Raw genomic sequence first — 17,751 nt, forward strand, 5'->3', positions numbered from 1 at the left:
ATACATACATACATACATACATACATACATACATACATACATACATACATACATACATACATACATACATACATACAGCGGCAGCGGATGGGAAGGCTAGGTATAGTGAAAGCCCCTGAAAGGGAGCGTGTATATGAGGTGCGGCGAAAGTGTGCTAAAGTGTATTTCCCGTCCGCCTGGTCCACTATTTATAGGTGCACAAAGTAGCAGCGCAAGCCGAGTCGTAGGTGACTGAAACATCTTAGGCTAAGAATTAGATAAAGTGGATGATATGTCAGTATGTGAATAATTTCGAGCTACGCCCCAATGGGTAATCGTTCTACTTGTAGTTTTCAGTTTCGCACTCCGAACACCTACACAGCATCGAATGGAGACCGTTTCTGTAGAGCACAACTCTTAATGGCTTGGCCCATTCCTGCCGCGAGCGTCAGCGGCAGCCTACGCGAGCGAACGAGTATAATAGCGAAAGATGAAAGCGCGAGCGCGAAGCGGCAGGTGAAAGACGCAAGCCGTGAACGGCGGAGACCAGTGATAGCGGCACCTTCATTGACAGGCGAGCGGGAAACTGGTTTCATGCGGACCTGCCCGACTGCTCGATGCGTGCTTGTATCTGATCCCAGCCGGATCACTCGCTTCGTACTACCGTGTGCTCGCGTCAGCTTTCACTCGTGCTTAATTGGTTTGCTTCGTTTGGGCCTCGTTCGCGCTTGGTTCGCTTGCCATGGTATGTGATTGTTTTGTAATCTGACTGTATGCGCGTCGCGAATTGTTTAGTACTTTCTGGAAGCTAGGCGGCACCAGCGCTTACACTGGAACCTCCCATGGGTAATGTATAAAAGCCGACAAGCTTGAACCGCAGATCAGATTTTCGACGATTGCCGACTCTTATGAAATTCTTTACCTCAATATATCGCGAAATGAAAAGACGTGTAGAGCTGCGCTCAAATATCGCATTAGGGAGTATCGCCATCTTCGGCGATTTTTTTTGCATCAGCTTGTGTTTCGAGGATTTGCGCTTCTGTACGAAGAAAAGTTGAAAGCGTGCAGGATGTTGAATCGGCAGATGTGACTTAAGAGACGTGCACCGTTATGTCCCGTGCAGTGGTGATCAACCGATTGACAATGGATGGCGGAAAGAGTCACATAGGCGAAAAATAGCCTATGTATGAATGAAAAAGACTGAGGGAGCCTGAGAAGTTGCTAGGAATGCGGCATATTCGCATCTAGCGCTGTCGAGTACGTGGCCACCGACCGGCCTTCGAAGACACGAAGTGTGTTTCGAAGGAAAGAAGAGGAAAATAGTGGGAACTCAATGAGGCGTTCCATATGATATGACTAGGGGATACGTGTGTCAGCCATCTTTCATTGTCACTAACAGACAAAAATTTTCGTACCGTTGAGGCACGTGTCCCGCATGAACTTACCTACTGTTTTCATGTCATTTTTCAAAGATACCTTATGAGTAGGTGGTGGATATAAGAGGGGCGGCAAAAATACATATTTTGTACGTTTTGTTCCAATAAATTCAGCAGTCTTGGCCATCCTGTTCTAAATTCTTAAGCTTGCCTCTTTACCTGCGCAGTTTTCGAGACTTCCATGCAATGAGTATGACCGTGGGACCAAAATGTGACATCAGTACTGAAGAGCCTCGGCCTTTTTCTGAAGCTTTAGCTGAAGCAACGGCCCGGTTTTCTGTCGACCGGATCCACAGAACGACCTTTATGTGTCGTCAGGGGTACCTCGAAAAAGAACAGGGGCAGGTTGCCTAATGTATATTAAAAAGCAGGTCTTTACGAGGCTTTAGAGGCTCTAAGTAATTAAACATTTTGCGTTGTTAAACAAAATAATGCGCTTCAGTGATGCCAAGCATTGTTTTTTTTTTGTGCGATGGTTCGCGTCTTGAAAGCGTCTTGAATCTAATGAACTATTTTTGTGTGATTAAATATCTTGCGTAATGTTTTGTATATTGTCTTAGACACGTTTTGAATACGTTGTAGATATATGAGGCAGTTACGGTGCAGACAGTAGGCTTTCATTTTGTCTATCAATCAATCTATCGTGCTCTAGCCTGGACAGGAGGTTGAAATTATAGAAATACGCTCGTCTCTTTCAAAGCATGCTATTAGAGAGGTTGAATGTGAAGAGAAATGCACACATTGTGTAGGGTATTTACAGGTTACTTGCAATTACGCCGGCAAAATTATTGGCGCACAGCACTCGCAGGCATACATTTTCTTTCCCGTCCCGACCACCCTGTGCACACAACCAACTCATCCTGTCGATCCGCAACAATGCAACGTTTCCAGCAGGCCGTTAACAGGGTAACTTGCTGTCCATGATTTAATTGGTGGCTCTAGAATAAGGCACACTACAAGAAGTATGTTTGTATAATACGATGCTCAGCCCTATTTGAAATTCAGTAACTGCCAAAAGCATCGCAGGGTTTTCCATGTATCGGCAGGCTTTCAGGCGGTGGACACAGGGCATTTTTTAGGGCTATCGCCGTTTCAACAAGACGATAATGGCGATGACTGGCGACGACCGCTTTCAGTTGTGAACTTTATATAGTTAGTTGACAAGGGCAATTTCTTTTCAGAGTACGGGCCGTAATTTAGAAAGCATTCGAACGTGTTAGTGTTGTTTCGGCAGCTTGCGAGCACTGCCCCGGGGCTATTTGGGCACTTTAAAATCCTGCCATAGTGCAGGGTTCTGCAGTTACTACGTTTTGAGCCGAAAAAGGGACCATAGCAGTGCTGCGGGGCAATGACAAGTAACAAAATTGCGAATTAAACATGTTGCTGCAACTTATGTCCTGAATAGACAGGCAGCATGACAATTTTTAGACGTGGACGTGCTTTATTGGCGGACACTGGGACCCTTCAAGACCGAATAAAGCGCCGGCAGGTGGCACCGCCAAGCAGCTCAGAGCAACCACACTCGAACGCTACTTCCTTCGTTCAGAAGAGATAAGCACTCGGCTGCGAATTTTTCATTTGCTTGCGGGTTGTCTGTGTAAAAATTGAAAAACCAAATAATAAAGTGATAGCTATACAGTGTTTTACTTCTCCCGCTTCTCAGCGCACTCTGTTTGTTTGTGGCGTCTTGCCTTAGCCGTGAACCAGGCAGCTCGCGCAAACAAGAGACTGTCTCATACCTGCGTCGAGACGTCGGCAGTCCCGGACTCCGAGCTGGAGGACTGCGATGCATCAACGCCTTCGAGCTCGTGCGAGCCTCCCGGTTCGCAGGTCGCTGCTGACGTCGAAGGCGGCGCTCTCGGCTCACCAGCCACCGCGCTGTCGCCCTTCGGCCCTGTCGGTTGTCTCTCGCCAGAATCACCGTGCTTGGACTCGAGAACTACTAGCACAGGCTGCAGCTGGTCGTCCATGGCCGGTTTGTCGGAGTCTGCGGGATCTTGATTGCTGCTCATGATACAGCGAGCGATCTGCCAGGCGCTACAGTGCTCGCGCTCCTCGATGACTGCAGCACTGCCTTTGCTATGCCGCAAGCGACGCAAGGACAGGGCCTTCAATCCTGCAGGAATAGGTGTTTGGGCAAAAGCTGCCTTTGAAGGAAGACACAGTAAACGCAAAGGTTTAGTTGCAGCGCGGGCATTTCAAGAGAATCCTGTTAGAGTAAAACAGCAACCGTAATAGGCTATGCGCCATCCATACGCTGCGCGGCAACATGTACTTCTTCGCTTTTGTATTGTTTATGTGTCCTTGTGTAATCAGAAGGATAATATTATTCACAGTAAGACTAGTATTAATATACCAATGGAAAGTGAATATAGCTGTCTAACGCGAAAGAAAAAAATATAGCTTTCATGCATTCAAAAACCTCGCTTCTCGCAAAGAAATTCGTATTTCGAAAACAAATATGGAATGAGCTGTCCAGAGGTACCTTATTCGGATATTAATAAAATAAATAAAGTGCGTCTCCCAGTTTCTTCCAGGCCTCACTGCATTGCGGCATAGCAGTCGTTACTGCAAAAGCGAAGACTTGTTGCAACGATAAATAACTGGCTTCAGAATCTAACTGATATGCTAAGGGGGCTAAAGTGGTGCAACAAACGTTAAGGGTCCAGTGGCCAGAGCCACGATTCCTTCAGCTGTTGAAATATTTATGCGAGAGCATTACTTGGGTCATTCTGCAACCCAACCGTCATGAGAACGCGGTGGGGGAAAAGCTGTGGCAGAAAAACGGCACACAAATTACGTAATCCTCATCTAACTAAAAAGAAAGTGACCACGGCAAGGATTCCATTCTATACCCCACCGCCACTGCTGCCGCTCAGTAGACCCGCGCGTTAACTGCTGCGCCATCGTTGCATTGCGCCACCGTTGCAACACGGGGCAGTGATGAATATCTTCGACGCTGCGCACGTGGTTGGGCTCTGCCTGGCGGGCGATTCACTAGAAGGCGCATACGCGGCGCCAGATCTGTCTTAAGCGGACACGGCAGCGTTAATTTACATTAATGCACGTCCATGGTCGTCGTAGGAGACTACAGTCAGGACGCACGTTACACGGGAACGCTCATCGGCGCGATGCGTGCCAATCTCAGCCTAATGGGACCTTCATCAGGCCACATAGCAAGTTTTGGTTATAAGTTGAAGTTATGTGCCCTCTAGGGAGCGTTCTACTGCAAGAATTTTTCAAATCGGTTCTGTAACAGCCGACGTGGAAATGTTCCAGTGCCGCGAACTCATGACGTCAGGAGAGAGAGAGAAAAGGTTCTTTATGAAAAAGGGAAAGCTTGGAACTGTCCTCTGCAGCACTTAGAGGAGCGCGGCTCAAGAGGCGAGCGTCAGCGCCAACACAGACCCTCTCTCCACTTGCCCTCGTCTAGCCTCCCCAAGTGAAATGCCTTCCCTACGTTTTCCCATACCGGAGCTGGAGGATCACGTGAAGCATACGCCACGGGCACCTTCTTCTTTAATTTTTCCTCAAGCATTTTTGCTGCGGCGCACACTTCCGATGACGTTCTCGCACGCGAGTTATTGCGAGGGTCTCGGTTCGTGCAGCGTACGATCTTGCACACTGAGCACGGGAACACATGTCTAGCCGTATAAGTCAGTGCTACACGAACAGTGAGGCAGTCGCAAGTGGATCACAGAGCTCGATCGCGCGCTGGAACACGGCAGAAAGTAACATAGCTTCGCTCTCTGCGCGTGCGATTGCACGGTATGGGAACAAGCAGACGAAACGGAATTGCATCTCTTGCTTCGGCACGAAGTAAAACGAGAACACGCAGACATTCCGTTTGTAGGTTTTAATAATTCTCTAAACTTTAATTCCTGTATTGAAGCAAGAGATCAAAGAAATAATTGATGATGTCTGGAGTAATTGTTGAAGTCACGTGTCAATATATAAGCGACATCACTGCACTGCCATGTGCGTAGGCGCATTTGCGCGATATACGTCGAATCTCCGGCTGGGAACGCGGTTCTCGCCTGCAGAGCGAGAAACAGCGTTTGGTTTGAAATTAAAGCTCTTGGTGGGGCGCGTAGGGTTGTAATAGCCGAGATATAATGTAATATGTACTGTAATAAAATATAATATTATTAAAGTGTAATAATAATATGTAATAGTCCGGAATAAGGCGCTTCAAGTACCCGTCGGACGGCAACTACGACATCCCCTCGTAGTATGAGGCCGAATTCGCCTACGAACGCGACTAAGAAATGTGGTGCCAAAATCGTGGTGCTGCTCGCAAATGCACTGTTCTCGCTCGGCAAAGTGGTGTCATCGAGATAAGGACAATCAACACAATGTGTTTTAAAGACTAATGATAAATGCGCAAATAAAGCTAAGCTTGGAAATCGCAATATGGCCGGTATCGTCTTGCGTTCTTGCGGCATCATAAGCAAAACTATTGCACTCGGAAACATAACGAATAAGCACTAAACTCAGCAACATTTCGCCGCAACGCTAAACTCAGTGACATAACCCAGGAAAAAGAGACAAAGGATATTCAAAAGAGATTGGAAATTTTGGAGAGAAAGGTTGAAAAAAAGGGAGAAAATGAAACGTTGCGAAGTGACGTCAATGATCTTGAATGGAGGAGCACAAAGCTGAACCGTGAATTCCATGGAATTCAGTCCACCGAACCTGAAAATCTGCTAGATAAAGTAAACGCTGTGGCTGACACGATAGGAGTTTCGAGGCTTTCGAGCGCAGATGTCGATGCAATTCACAGGCTACCAGCAAAGCACGATAGGATCCCAGGAATAATAGTTAGATAGACCAGGCAAGCTGTCAGAGATAAGTGGCTCCAGATAAATGATATGAATAATTACCGACCAATCTCCGTCTTACCCATATTTTCCAAAGGCTTGGAGAAGCTTATCCATTATCAGCTTTGCTCGTTCTTTGATTTACACAAACTTATTTCAGATGCTCAATATGGATTTGGGAAGAACAAATCGACCCAATTAGCTTGGCTGGAACAGAAAGAATTTATTTTGTCCGAATTTCGAAAAAAGAACTTTGTACTAGGTATTTATGTCGACTTCTCTAAAGCATTTGATTGTATTCATCACTTAGCTTTGCTGAAGAAACAGGAAATTTATGGAATCCGAGGTCATTTTCTTGAACTTATCAAATCATATCTCAGTTTCTGACAGCAGTTCGTTCAAATTGAAACGTATCGTTCTGATATAGAATCCATAGTTAAAGGTGTTCCTCAAGGCAGCATTCTTGGTCCGCTTCTTTTTAAAATTTACATCAACGATCTCACTAACCTCTCTACTAAACCTAAATATGTTTCGCATGCCGACGACACTAGTATATTTCCATCTGCTCCAAATTGCCATATCTTACACAATGGCGCGAATTTTCTCCTTACCAAGCTTAAAACCTGGTCAATAGTAAACCATCTAAACATAAATGTTAATAAGACGAAAGCTGTAATACTTAGACCTAAATCAAGGGAGCTCAATTCTTATGTAAGCTTAAGTAATGGTGGCGCAACAAATGACAAATAATATTGAAATTCTGTGTGTTACATTTTCTCAGAGCATGCTATGGGATAGTCACATTGATGCTGTTCCAAGTTAGCTCGAGCAGTCGACATTATTTGCCATTACAGATCATATCTCCCGTATCAAGTAAAGATCCTGCTTTATAATTCCCTGTTTTACTCTCATCTTAATTACTGTTTCTTGGTCTGGTGCACAACCACCTATACACATTTGCAAAAGATCTTTAGACTTCAAAAAAAGCTTGTCAGAGTACTTTTTAATCTACCATGCAACAGTCACTCGCAAGGTCTTTTCTCTAAAGCATACATAATACCAGTATTTATTCTTTACAATTATAAGCTAGCACTTGCATTCCAGCGCGAACTAAAATATCGTCTTGAATCCCTGCATGAGTTGTCATTACTGAAAAAGAGCACTGTCTTTTACCCTAACCGTCATAAAGAGGAGTGGATTGTACCAACTCCTAGAACCAATTACACAATGGAAAAATTATCCTTCACACTTCCAACTCTATTAAACAACTGTAAAAAATCCGAGACTGACCTATTTAAAATATCTAACACGTGAATTACGACAGCTTCACTGCACACATTCTTAGTAACTCCACCTGTATTCCTATAATGTGTATACTTAATCCTGTGTTTATTGTACAGCTTTATACCCTCTGTACTTATTGTATTGCTTATTGTTCTATTTTCTTTGTTTCAATTTTTATTTTATTTATTAAATGATCCTGTTATTTTTGGCTCTGCTAAATTGCGAAGTGATTATATGTATACTTGTGTGTGTCTTTCCCTGCTTTGCTGTTGTTGCCCTGTAGAAGGGGGCTGTGGGCCTTTGTCAAGCTGCCGTTTACGAGCAGCTTTTACCCACAACTTCCTCCATCATCCCGATGGAAATAACGATTATTATTACAAGTAATGCCCTTGCGTTTACACATCGTAGGAATTGCTTAGATGCTGCCATAGATTTCATGACGTCGCGACCAGTTGGTCGAATAAATGTGAGTGCTATGACTAGCGCGACACAGACTTTCTTTTTCGCCTGTGTTTTGTACAGCCGACCTAGGGCGCCTTTAGGTCGTTCCACGAATGCACTCGACTGCACTTGTACTTAAGCTAGCTCGTTAAAATATTTCCATGATAGTACGATGGAAAATGTACACTTGTGCATGCGGTACACATTGGTGTAGTGTTGAAAAAAATGCATTTTCAGTGTGCTGAGTATTGTGTGCAACTTTCACCTGTAGGCTTCCCATGCTATTCAATATTTAAGAGCGTTCGAAGTGAGTCGGCCGCAACGCTACGGGTCCTTATTCATTGTCGCATGTCGAAGTGGGTGGTGCCAGCGTACTCGCCAAACATAGTGCCGCCAACTTGTTCTAACCAATAATGTTCCGCCTACTGATAAACCATCTGACAATTGCTTCTAAACGCGATGACTGTTGATTCTTGTGTGCAACGCAACAAAGACAACAATAACAACAGCCCTAGAATTTCATACTAATACTACGTCCAAAAACAAGAAAGGGGCTGACAGATGGAGTAGTGCACTGTTGTATAAAATTTGTAAGCAGGGATAAGGTGCCTCAGAAAGGCTGGCCAACGTTTCGATAGGAGCACCTATCTTCGTCAAAGGCGGCCTCGTCATCCTCGGCGTGTTAGTTTTAAAGGGTTAGTGCAGTGACGTCACCTGCGGGTGTTGTCGCTGGCGGCTGGTTTTAAAGAGAGAGATTGCCAGAGGAAACAAGCGCTGTCGTGCGACGTCTGTGAGCTTCATTCCCAAGACGAGGGGACAAGAGCGGGAGAGTGGGCACGCGGGGCGAAGAGAAAAGAAATAGAAGCAGAAAAAAAAAGAAAAAATCAAGTTTGGGCCATTTGGCCCAAACTTGATCGAGCCGAGGTCCTCAAGTCCCGCCCGAGGATCACAAGAATAACAACGCCTCTTCTTACTACTAAATTCTCAAACGCACTCCCAAACGTGAATAACATCCTAAGTAAATACTACCCAATTCTCACCAGCAACCAGAAACTTAAGAAGATTTTGCCCGACCCTCCCAGAGTAGCCTACAGACGCAACACTAATTTTAAAGATGTTCTTGTGCACGCGAAACTACAGAAAAAGAGGAAGTTGGGAACTAATCCCTGTGGCCGCCCCAGGTGCTCTACATGCAAACACATTCAATCTACTACTACAGTAAAAAGTACAGCGTCGAATTACACACACAAGGTAACTTCGGCTTTCACCGGCACATCAAGCAACGTAGTGTACTGTCTAGAATGCGCCGCTTGTAGCAAACAATACATAGGTGAGACTGGGCAACAAATTAATACAAGACTCAATGGTCACCGCGCGGACACAAAACACTATTTACCCAAAGCAGTAGCCAGCCACTTTAATGAACATGGTCATATATTTGACAAAGCAAGGCTCTATATACTACAAACAAATTTCCGTTCCCCTTGCGAAAGGAAGTATACGGAATCATACCTCATACACTAGTTTAATTGCCTACACCCGACAGGAATTAATTTGGCACGCGGCAACTTAGAATCTTTAAAAGCGGTAACTTAAATCTGAAACTCTCCTATCATCAACCAAGACACAAAACACATTAGGCCACCAGCTAACTTTAATTCTTAACCTCACCTACTCTTCCATTTCGAAAAAACATTTCTTCCTTCCTACTACTCAATTTAATGTACTCTTTGGGGTTTTTACGTCTATACCAACTGTACCACCCCCTTCTTCCATGTACACTTGCCCCCGCCCGCTTCTGCGCGCGTCACCCTCCTGTTTGTTATTCCGGTTTCGATCCCCCCTACCCCTCTCCCTTCCCTTCCCCCCATTTTTTTTTTAAATCTATTTTTTTTAAACCCCCTCATCAACACATTCCGAAGTCAATATGCCTTTTTCGGCGCCTCAACCCAGAGTATCGTCATTTCTGGATGCCGCCGTAACGACACCTACGATGAGCGACTGGGGCAGTGCCCCTTGAAAGACCATGCCGCTGCCTTTCAGTCACCCCATACATTGCACCGCAGACTCCTCGTCGCCATCTTAACTATTTCAAAATTACTCGACGTATTGCTGCTATGCTACTCAAATCACTTTCAACTCATGTTTTTTTTTTTTGCGTGTCTGTTTTTCTTTTTTTTTTGTCTTTTGTGTTACTCGCGCACTGACAGCTTGACCGGCCGTTCTAATGCCTCAAAAACATGCCGCCAACGACTCCCCCTGAATACCTCCCAACCTTTCGCATCCCCAACACGCTCCCAAGTCCCCCGTATTTCTTAAAAAAATTCCTTTTTCTCTTTCTTGTTCTTTCACTCCCCCCCTTTTTTTTGTCTGTCTTGTTGCCGCCCGGTCTTTCCCCACCCCCCTTTTTTTCTGCTTCTATTTCTTTTCTTTTCTCCCCGCGTGCCCACTCTCACGCTCTTGTCCCCTCGTCTTGGGAATGAAGCTCACAGACGTCGGACGACAGCGCTTGTTTCCTCTGGCAATCTCTCTCTTTAAAACCAGCCGCCAGCGACAACACCCGCACGTGGCGTCACTGCACTAACCCTTTAAAACTAACACGCCGAGGATGAGGAGGCCGCCTTTGACGAAGATAGGTCCTCCTATCGAAACGTTGGCCAGCCTTTCTGAGGCACCTTATCCCTGCTTACAAACATTATACCACAGTATACTAATACTATATTAGACAGACAAATAACGCTCCCATCGACGCACGCCGCCCGTACAACGCTTCTCCGAGCTTTGGAATGATGGTTAACAAAAAAATTACTCTACATCTTGCTGTTTTAGCTTGGGACAGCCTTCTTGATTCTCGTTTTAAGCTACCACTGTCATCTCAAATTTGCTGTGTGGCACAAACACCTTCAACTGCCCTTTAACATTACAAAAACCAACATTACAAAAAATGGGGAAGTAGTAAAAATATGGTATGTATATGATCTGTTTGAGTGGCTGCACGTTCTGCATTTGCTGAGGGAGTGCAGACCTTTTGGTATTTAGATTGATGGTGGAGCATGCCCCTCCCACAGTCTACTTTCGTTTTTTTTTTCTAGCATACAACCCGCGTTGTCGACCAGTTCGCGGCTATAGTGTGCAACCAAGCGGCTGTGCTCCCTTGGTAGTAGGCAGAGCCGATTAACAGGAGCATGTCTCTGCGGTAGCCCCGACTCAGGTAGACAACTGCTGACGGCAACTTGCTCAACGGTGGTCAGTGAGATTATTTTTTTAATGCAAGAGCGCCAAATAGCTCATTGAGCGAAAAAGCTGGTGGCAGCTGTAGCGAAACTTCCCATCGGCAGCGACGCCACGTCAATAGCGCGCCTCGGCCGCTCCTGACGCTGGCTCGGGCCTCGGCACAGTAGAGCGAGTGAAAGGAAACACCTGCGGCCGCGGTATTGCGTGAAAGCAGATGTAATCGCCGCGCAGTCACGTCACCCTCGCTCTCGCAACACTGTGTTATTCGATCGTTCCTTGTCCGCGCAAGCTTTCACTTGCATTCTAACTGCCTCTCAGTAAATAAAAACTCGCGAAGCGTCTCAACGCGCTCGCTTGCCCGCAAGTTCATAAGGCGAAGGGCCGCTCAGCGGCTTTGAAATGGGCATTAATGCTTTGGCATCCACAACTCATAAGAAGTGTTTAGGTGTCCTCAGATTTCTAAAGCGATTGCGTTAAGGGCCCCGTGCGGCATAAAATCCGGTGTCTGCGTATTGTGCAGGACGTGGTTCAAAGCGCCCCTCGCCAGGTCTGGCCATCTTGAGCTGACAAGCGCAGAGCATACAATGCGCGCTAACGATCGTGTTTGCGAAGAATTACATCGCTGCGCGCTGCCGTAAGGCCTGAAATTGCAATCCGAACGCAATTTTCCCTTTTCCTCGCGGCGACCACGCTCCAAGTCGGACGTTAACGTAGTCGTGTACGTTGTCGTGTCCACAGTGTGACGTCGCTCGTGTTGACGCGTGACTTCGAGAATTATTCAAGCCAAGATCTGTTATTTGAGTGATCTATTGCTTGAATTGACGAATTGTAGTTTAGAGAAATAATAAAAGACACAACGAGAATGTCTGCGTTTTTTTTTCTTACTTCGCACCAAAGCAAGAGAGATGTACTTCCGCTTCGTCTGCTTGTTCCCACGGTCGTGCAGTCACGTGCGCCGGTACCGAAACCATGCCATTTTCTACCGTGTTCCAGCGCGTGATCATGCTCTGCAATCCGCTTGTTCTTACTCAGTATTCGTGTAGCACTCAATTGTACCGCTAGTCATGTGTCCTTGTGCACAGCGCGCAAAATCATGCGCTGCGCGAAATGAGAAACTAGAACAGCTCGCGCGTAACGCCGCCAGCGGAAGTGCGCAGCGCCGAAAGAAGAGCGAGGAGAAAAAAAAAACGAAGGCGCGGCCCGTGACGTAGGCATCATGCGATCCTCAAGGTCCGGTATGGGAGAACGCAGGAAAGACATTTCGCTTTCGGAGGCTAGACGGGGCGAGTGTCTGGCTATGCAGTGGAGCTAGCCTTCTCAGCCGTTCGCGGCACTGAAATATTTCTATCTCGGCTATCAATGGGAGCCGATCTGAAAAATATTGGCCGTAGAACGCTCCCTAGATGAGACGTAACAATTTCCGGCGTATAACCAAAATTTGCTATGGTGCTTGGTAAGGGGCCTTTTAACGAAAAAATTCCGAACCACAACTACGCAGGACCTCCGCGTGGCGCAGAGGTGTTACTGAACAAATTGAATTCCTCACAGTAGGATGCGTCAGGAAAAATCATAAAGTGCCACGTAAAGACAACCTACAGACATGGTAGCGTCGGATTGTAATTCGAATATACCCTAAAACATAATTCTGTTAAGCGGGAACTCAAACGTAATCCCCTTTTCCTGTGTTTCTAACATTCACAGAGCGGCGCGCTGCGTTGGTATCCTTGCAACACCACCATCAAGATGGTGCTCGCCTCCGTGCATTCGCATCCCACGCAAGAGGCCACGTTTCTACCAAAAACCTCGCCCACTCGCCCTGGTGCATAGCGTTCGCCGTCAGCGTTTCCCGGTAAACTACGATTACATAAGCTGTAGTTCACGGAAAGCGTGAGAAGCAGTCAGGGATCTTGGAATACTATGGCGTTCCACTCTGAAAAGCGAAGCTTAAGCATCCACAATTTTTTTTAAAGCAGGGAATGCTTTTAGCTATCGCTGTTGGCGACCTGCAAATGACCTTGAGCCAAAAGGCAGAGTCATTATCCGGACACTAAGACGAGAACATCCGGACATTGTTGCGAGAACAAACCGAGATCATCCGGTCTACCAGTCAAAACTTAAGAAAATGCGGTCTCTGGCCCCCAACAAGTACAGAGGACGTCATTAAATAACCTAGTTACTGGCCTAACAAGTTGCCAAAAATGTTGCTTTCGAGTTCTTCCTAATGTTTGTTCAAAATCATTGAAGCTGTAACTTTCAGTAGGCTGAAGTTTAATTTCACATTTCTAATAGCCATGTTCAAAAGGCAGATACAGGGCACCATACACTCGATTGGCATCTCTTGGCGCTGAGACATGAGGTAGTAAACGCAAGGCGCAGAAGACCAGGACTCAAGAAGAACACAAACGACAGGACCTGGTCTCGAGTCCTGGTCTTCTGCGCCTTGCCTTTACTACTTCAAGCATGAACCAACTAGCCCAAGCAAGAGTTTTAGCTGAGACAGTATTGCCTATTTAACGCCAGTGGTCCGTGATTTCCGCGGCACGGGTTTTGCGCCGGCTCGAGAGATGGCACCACGCTGCTTGACCACGCCGGTAGCGTCTGGTGCGCCGCGGATGGCTGTTTGGACGAGACGACACTTGCAATAAGGTTCAGTTCAAAACAGGTTCGTGTGCTGTCGTCTAGTGTGGTGGGGTGTGTCGTTGTGAACATGCGCTATACCATTTTAAGATTGTGCCTAGCATTGTCTCCAACCAATCTGCTTTGCCATAGCCATTTCATGCTTGCTTGTACGCTCAATTACGGGATAACCGTATTTTTTTCCTACGCGATATCGACGACTCCTTTTAAATACTACTGAACGGCTCGTTTTTGAAGTGCAAGACATACGCGAAAATAGTTCCGCACCTGAAAATATTTATGTCACGAATTCCTATGAGTAAGGAAAAATATCACTGACAATCGGTGTATGTATTGATTCAGAGTAATCAGTCATTATGTGATTTAAAGGGAAGCTGAAAGCTTTTCCAGAAAAAAATGAGTGAAGAGCAGTACGCCGTGGTTTTCAAGCCTCTGAATTCGAATATCGCATCGAAATTGAGCGAAAGAAAGCCCAAACATATTTTATTTCGACGAAAAGTGCAGCAGCAGACACGCCCAGCTCGCGCGCCTCGTTTCCGCCTGTGATTGGTCGGGCGCCTCGTGACGTCAACAATGGTGTTCGTCCGGACCGGCCGCTGCCGCTACACACCAAACACGGTGCAAAGTAGTTTGGTGGTGTTTTGCTGAGATGGTCATGGAAATTTTCGAGAGCTTGCGTTTCTTTGAGGAGTTCGGCGTTAAGTACAAACTCTACGAGAGCTATATTGCGCGCGACGGTGACGGGCGACGGCTTCGAGCGACAAAACGGGCCGTCGCTTGAACAAATCGCTCGGTGTTGTCGCTCGATCGCTCGTTTCTAGAAATCTGGAACTCGTCGCTCGTCACCCGGAAATGCTATGAGCGACTAGCCAATTGTGCGAAGCCGAAACTGGATGCACATAACTCAAATACTACTGTTTGTCGCACGGAACGAGCAAACTATTGAATTGTACACGTGCAAGAATAAGAACGTAGTGCAAGACCTTCAGAAATATTTTGTACTCCTTCTTCAGTAAAATACATCAACTTAAATTGATAAAGCATGCGTCACGCTAGTTTCGGCGTGTATATTGCTGCCCTCATACCGGGAAGTCGTCGCTCAAAGCCGTCGCTCGCGTGGAGTTGGTCTTGCAGACGACGAGTGAACGCGACAGCCATCGCCTCGCTTGCAGCGCTGTCGCTGTCGCGCGCAAAATCACTTGTAAGGGGTTTATACTTGTACATACTACACGTACGTACATGCTTGTAGATACTACATGTACGAGCCGATTGCGAAGAGCCGGCCTCTCCAAGAAGCAAAAAATGTTGGTGCAAGCACTGCTTTCCACGCGAACGAAGGGGAAGTGTTAGCATCTCCTTGTGTTGGAAATGTTCTTTGGCGAGCATGTTTTTTGCTAAGCTGCATTCAGCGTTCCAGTGAGTACGTTTCCGGGCAAACAAGTGTAGTATTATGTTCCTGCATGCCTCCTCGTAGAACGTAAGCGGTGATGCCATCTTCAGCATTTGTGCGCTGCCCCAATGCTGTCGGCTACCTACACAGAAGGTTTAAACGCGGGAAAAGTTTACCAGCTGTTGTAGCACGTGTAGTATAGAACCTTCATCAGCGCGCCATCCACACGCTACTCGTAACCGGCGAATTCCGTCGGCTACGTGAGATGGTCCGTTTCTTATGTGTGCGAGAGAAGGGGGAGCGCAGCGTCTTGGCGTGAACAGGCTTTCCAACACATGCAAACTTTACGCTTGCACTGCGTTATGGTAGCTGCATGCAGGCTGTTTCACAACACACGTGCGAATAGAAAATGCGCGGCGCTTGGCGATGAAACCTGCGTCAAGGGTGGGCGATAAACATGCACCTTCCGTTCAGCGTGCTAACTATTTTTTTAGGAGAACCCAAAGCACGCATTATTGATAAACTCCGGTAGTAATCGTAACGGAAGTGGTTAGAGCACAACACTGTTGTTCTTGAGCGCTTGAAGTTGTTTCGCTTCACAGCAGCCTCCCATTTAGCTGAAAGTTTCTTGTCTTGCAGGAACTAATGGAACATCGGAACATCGTCGCGGCCGCTGGTGTTCTGCAAGCGTAGGCTGCACAGAACGCCGGCATGATCGGCCTACAAGTTCAATTGATGCTGCACACGTCAACTACCACTCCTATATACACACAAATAAGGGAATGTAGGGTCGAGCGAAGCAGATTAGGACGGCAGGCACGCAGCAATAAGCCCGCTCAGGCACGGTCGCGGAGACTGCGACGGAGCCGAACACCAGTGTTGACGTCACTAAGCCGCGGTTTCCGGTCTCCGCTCGCATCGTCAGCGTCAGCAGCAGCGCGCGGCGCTCGAAGGGGGCGGAGCTACAGCACAATTTAACCCGCGAATGCGTCGCTCCTAAGTAAAAAATCCCCCCACCCCCCCAAAAAAAATTTTACCTTCATGGTTTATAAGGCTCCCGCATCCGTATATGAGCGTCTTATTGAATTCTACAGACTCTTCAGCTTCCCTTTAAGGCAGCGCTACAGAACCCGAGACAAGAATAAATGCCCGTTCTTTCCTTCCCTCTCCTCATCTTGTCTGGTGCTACCGACCTCACAGTGAGCTCCCACGAGACCTCTTTCGTGTTTATCAGTGCTGGCCAGACTGACAACACCTATTCCTACAAAACAAAATAAAGACGTCATTTTTTTCCTCTCTGGAGCCATTGAAGCTAACAGCCGTTTCTCTTCAAGGGACGGCAACTAGCAGCAGACTAATACGCAAACGTGGCCGCATCACAAAAAAAGGAAGAAACAGCGGCCTCCCAATTACCCGAGCTTCTGTATGCGCACGACAATACGGTTCTAGTAGCGTTTGGCACCGCACGCTTCAAAGGAAAGAAATGATATTACGAGAAGCATCAACTGACGAAAAGTCTGGAGAACCTTGCGACTAGTTTCGTCACTACGAGAAAAGACACCGCCTGCGTAGTCGCTGATGGAAATAGACGACGAGGATAACAGCGTTTGCACTACTAGCACGCCTGCATCTACAATAGTGAGTCTACTATGTGTGTGACGCTTCGGTCAACACAAGAGCGACGCTACATCTGCGAGGGACTCCTCGTGCAACAAGCGCTTGAACGCGCCGTGCGTTGCGTCGCCAGCTACAACTGTGGCACCACAGTATTAAGTCAACACTTATCCTACAAAAGCACGCTTCCCTACAGAAGAAGAGAACAGGGGGAAAATTGGCAACAGGCATTTTCGTCAGGTGGAAACAGTTGCCGTTAACACATATCTAGATTATCGTTTCAGGACTCCTTTACTTATTCCACGCTAGCACTCTGCCGTACTTTGAGGGCATGCACTTCACCTTAATCAAATACCAGCTACTCCGATTGTTGCGCGCAGAAAATGGCGAGGCTGCGTTGAAAACAGCGCCGTATTTGTGCCTTCAGCGAATAGAACATAAGGAGACAGGAAAAATTTGTCTTACCTGAATGAGTTTTCCTGCGGGCACCGGTGAACAGACGGACGCCAGGCGCTGAGCACGCAAGAGGGGCGCGAGCTCGCAGCTTCGCGATGACGATAATGATAATGCTGCCACAGCAATAGATGCCACAGCTCCTGCAAGCAGGAGACCACACTACAGCGTAGCCAAGCTTTTGATACTCTTGCCGCTTGCATCGCAAGAGCCGCAGAGATTCTTACACTGGGGCGTCGTATTCCGACGAATATACATAACACAACCTTCACCCCTTACACAGAATACACTCGACCCAGTTCATCGACGAGTGCCCGTAGTGCGCAACACACAGTTTCTTACAATAATTATGGTACACAGACATACCCACACTAATAGTCAATTGCAGTGACCGATTCGGAGCTCTTCCGGAGCAGAATTTTCTGCTCTTTTTGGAGCAACACTGTTCCAACTGCAGATCGAG

General features: G+C 46.8%; 1 protein-coding gene across 1 annotated transcript in view; it reads right to left on the reverse strand.

Annotated features, from left to right (window-relative positions):
- LOC142583303 (uncharacterized) overlaps window positions 1-17,507 on the reverse strand; it is a 95,829-nt gene extending 78,322 nt beyond the window's left edge. The window contains exons 1-2 of the mRNA XM_075693719.1: window positions 17,301-17,507; window positions 3,155-3,531 (exon numbers count right to left, since the gene is read on the reverse strand). Of these exons, the coding sequence (XP_075549834.1) occupies window positions 3,155-3,427 (273 nt within the window). The 5' untranslated portion in view covers window positions 3,428-3,531; window positions 17,301-17,507. The remainder of the gene's footprint in view (window positions 1-3,154; window positions 3,532-17,300) is intronic.
- Window positions 17,508-17,751: the final 244 nt, after the last annotated feature.

The sequence above is a fragment of the Dermacentor variabilis genome, chromosome 5 (assembly GCF_050947875.1).
Source record: "Dermacentor variabilis isolate Ectoservices chromosome 5, ASM5094787v1, whole genome shotgun sequence".
NCBI classification, from domain to species: Eukaryota; Metazoa; Arthropoda; class Arachnida; order Ixodida; family Ixodidae; genus Dermacentor; species Dermacentor variabilis.